General features: G+C 34.6%; 1 protein-coding gene across 1 annotated transcript in view; it reads right to left on the minus strand.

The window, feature by feature from the left end:
• Nucleotides 1-1,025: 1,025 nt before the first annotated feature.
• LOC107579178 (dual adapter for phosphotyrosine and 3-phosphotyrosine and 3-phosphoinositide-like) overlaps nt 1,026-1,943 on the minus strand; it is a gene marked incomplete at both ends in the record, with an annotated part of 2,387 nt that continues 1,469 nt past the window's right edge. Inside the window, 5 exons of the mRNA XM_016265037.1 lie at nt 1,026-1,111; nt 1,199-1,261; nt 1,441-1,488; nt 1,583-1,713; nt 1,800-1,933. Of these exons, the coding sequence (XP_016120523.1) occupies nt 1,026-1,111; nt 1,199-1,261; nt 1,441-1,488; nt 1,583-1,713; nt 1,800-1,933 (462 nt within the window). The remainder of the gene's footprint in view (nt 1,112-1,198; nt 1,262-1,440; nt 1,489-1,582; nt 1,714-1,799; nt 1,934-1,943) is intronic.

Consider the following 1,943-nt stretch of genomic DNA (forward strand, 5'->3'; position numbering starts at 1 on the left):
AAATCTTAATAATGAGATTTATTTTGAAGTAAAAGGCTAAAGCATGGGTTGGAAAATATGTGGGTAGGAGGAAGTCCATGTATAGGAGTTTCTGACTACACTTCCTCATTACTAAGAATCACTTACACGTAGGAAAATATCAGATACACATTAAGATATTAACAACAGAATATTAGGATTCTGATATAAAATCGTAATGACTTCTTAGTTTACTTTGTACACAGACAATGTGAATTTTGATTCATGCTTTGCAGATTGTACTGCTGATTTAGTGTGCACAGTAACTGTAAGCTGTCAGACACTTGAATGCTGCAGATATACCAGCTCATTCTCAGTTGCCAAAAATAACCAATCATTTCATGGTTGGCCAATTGCAGAAGTTTCAGATGTAAAAACAACAGGATAACTAGTCTAGCACAACAGTAAAGGGTCTTACTTTTATAACTTTGCTTTTGTAATTGAATGAAGAATTTGAAGGCATCTCTATTATGAGTAACATTTTTAACTGCCACTCCTGTCATTTAAAAAAAAAAAAAAAATGCCATTCAGAAATGAACTGGCCTTGTTGATTACATTTCTGAAGTTGAACTACAGCAGTAAACCAGGGTTATTATCGTTAACTAAAAATATAACCATAAAAAATACAAATATACAAAATATAAAAGTAAACTTTTTTTATATTTAGTTTAAGTCCAAGTACTAAAATAACAAAAAAAGTGATAAAAAAAACAATATAGACATTTTAAAGAACTAATAAAATGAATTACAAAAGCAACAAAATTACTAAAACTTAAAATATAAGAACAAATTTAATAAAATATAAAAATCTAATTAACAAAAACTGCAACTGTATATCAATGATACTAAAATATCTCTGCAGCCAACAGGATAAAGGTTTGTAACTGTAATTACAGTTTCAATTTAAGGAAGTTGATATTTTCAAATTGTGAATTTTGCCAAAAAAGAAAAGAAAACCGTGCATAATGTAGGTTTCATGAATTACGGCCATATTATAAATCTCTCACCAGAAGCAGTTAACCCTCTCCTGACTGTAATCAAACTGCACAGCAGAGCACTCCGTCAGATCCAGGGTTCGTATTGGCTCTACAAACTGAGGAGACAGTTTTCTGTGAGATAAACAATCAACTTTAACTCTTATCTGATTATAAATCTCATTGTACAAAATACACAGACCTACCATTTTATCTTTAAAATATTTAAGTTCATATCTATTCAGTGTGAACCATCTCTGCTTCCAGTTCTGCCAAGAAAATAAATAAAGATGAAACCATCAGCCAACAAAACTAGGTCTAGGTTTGCGCTAGAACCAGTTTAACCCTGTTACAATTTACCTTATTAGCTTGGAACTGACATTTACTGCAATCACTGGTTGAATTTTTTAATTAGTCTATATTGATATAGTAAACTATGTAACCATACCTTGATGATCGCTCCTTGTTTAACCAGATAACCTTCTTTAGTGCCAAGCTGTTGACAACATAGACTCAACTTTACTCTTTCAAATATGTGTGTATGTGACGTGTGTGTGCATGTAGGTCTGTATAATGTCACTTGGACTTACTGCTGGAGCATTAGGCACCAGGTCGTTTTCATGCCGGCCTGTCTGCATGGCCGTATGCACACACACCGTCTCATAAATGGATGGTTCTTCCACCTGCCGTGGGTATGGGAACCGTAGCACTATCAGGCTTCCTTGGTTACAAGAGTGAAACAGGAAACAGGGTCATTGTGCCAGAGAAGTGCTGAAAAGCAGTTTGTGAACTGTAAATATAGCTAACCTGTCTCGCTGCCTAGCAGCGGCTGATTGGCAAAGTGACTGCAAAAATCCTGAAGGGAAGGAAATTCATTGAAGCCAAAGGAATATTTGCCAAACTGCCGCCGGACATGAAAGTGTTTCACTGAATCCTTTGCTCTGAAGAAGT

This window comes from Sinocyclocheilus grahami, unplaced genomic scaffold (assembly GCF_001515645.1).
Source record: "Sinocyclocheilus grahami isolate Dianchi unplaced genomic scaffold, SAMN03320097.WGS_v1.1 scaffold14980.1, whole genome shotgun sequence".
NCBI lineage: Eukaryota > Metazoa > Chordata > Actinopteri > Cypriniformes > Cyprinidae > Sinocyclocheilus > Sinocyclocheilus grahami.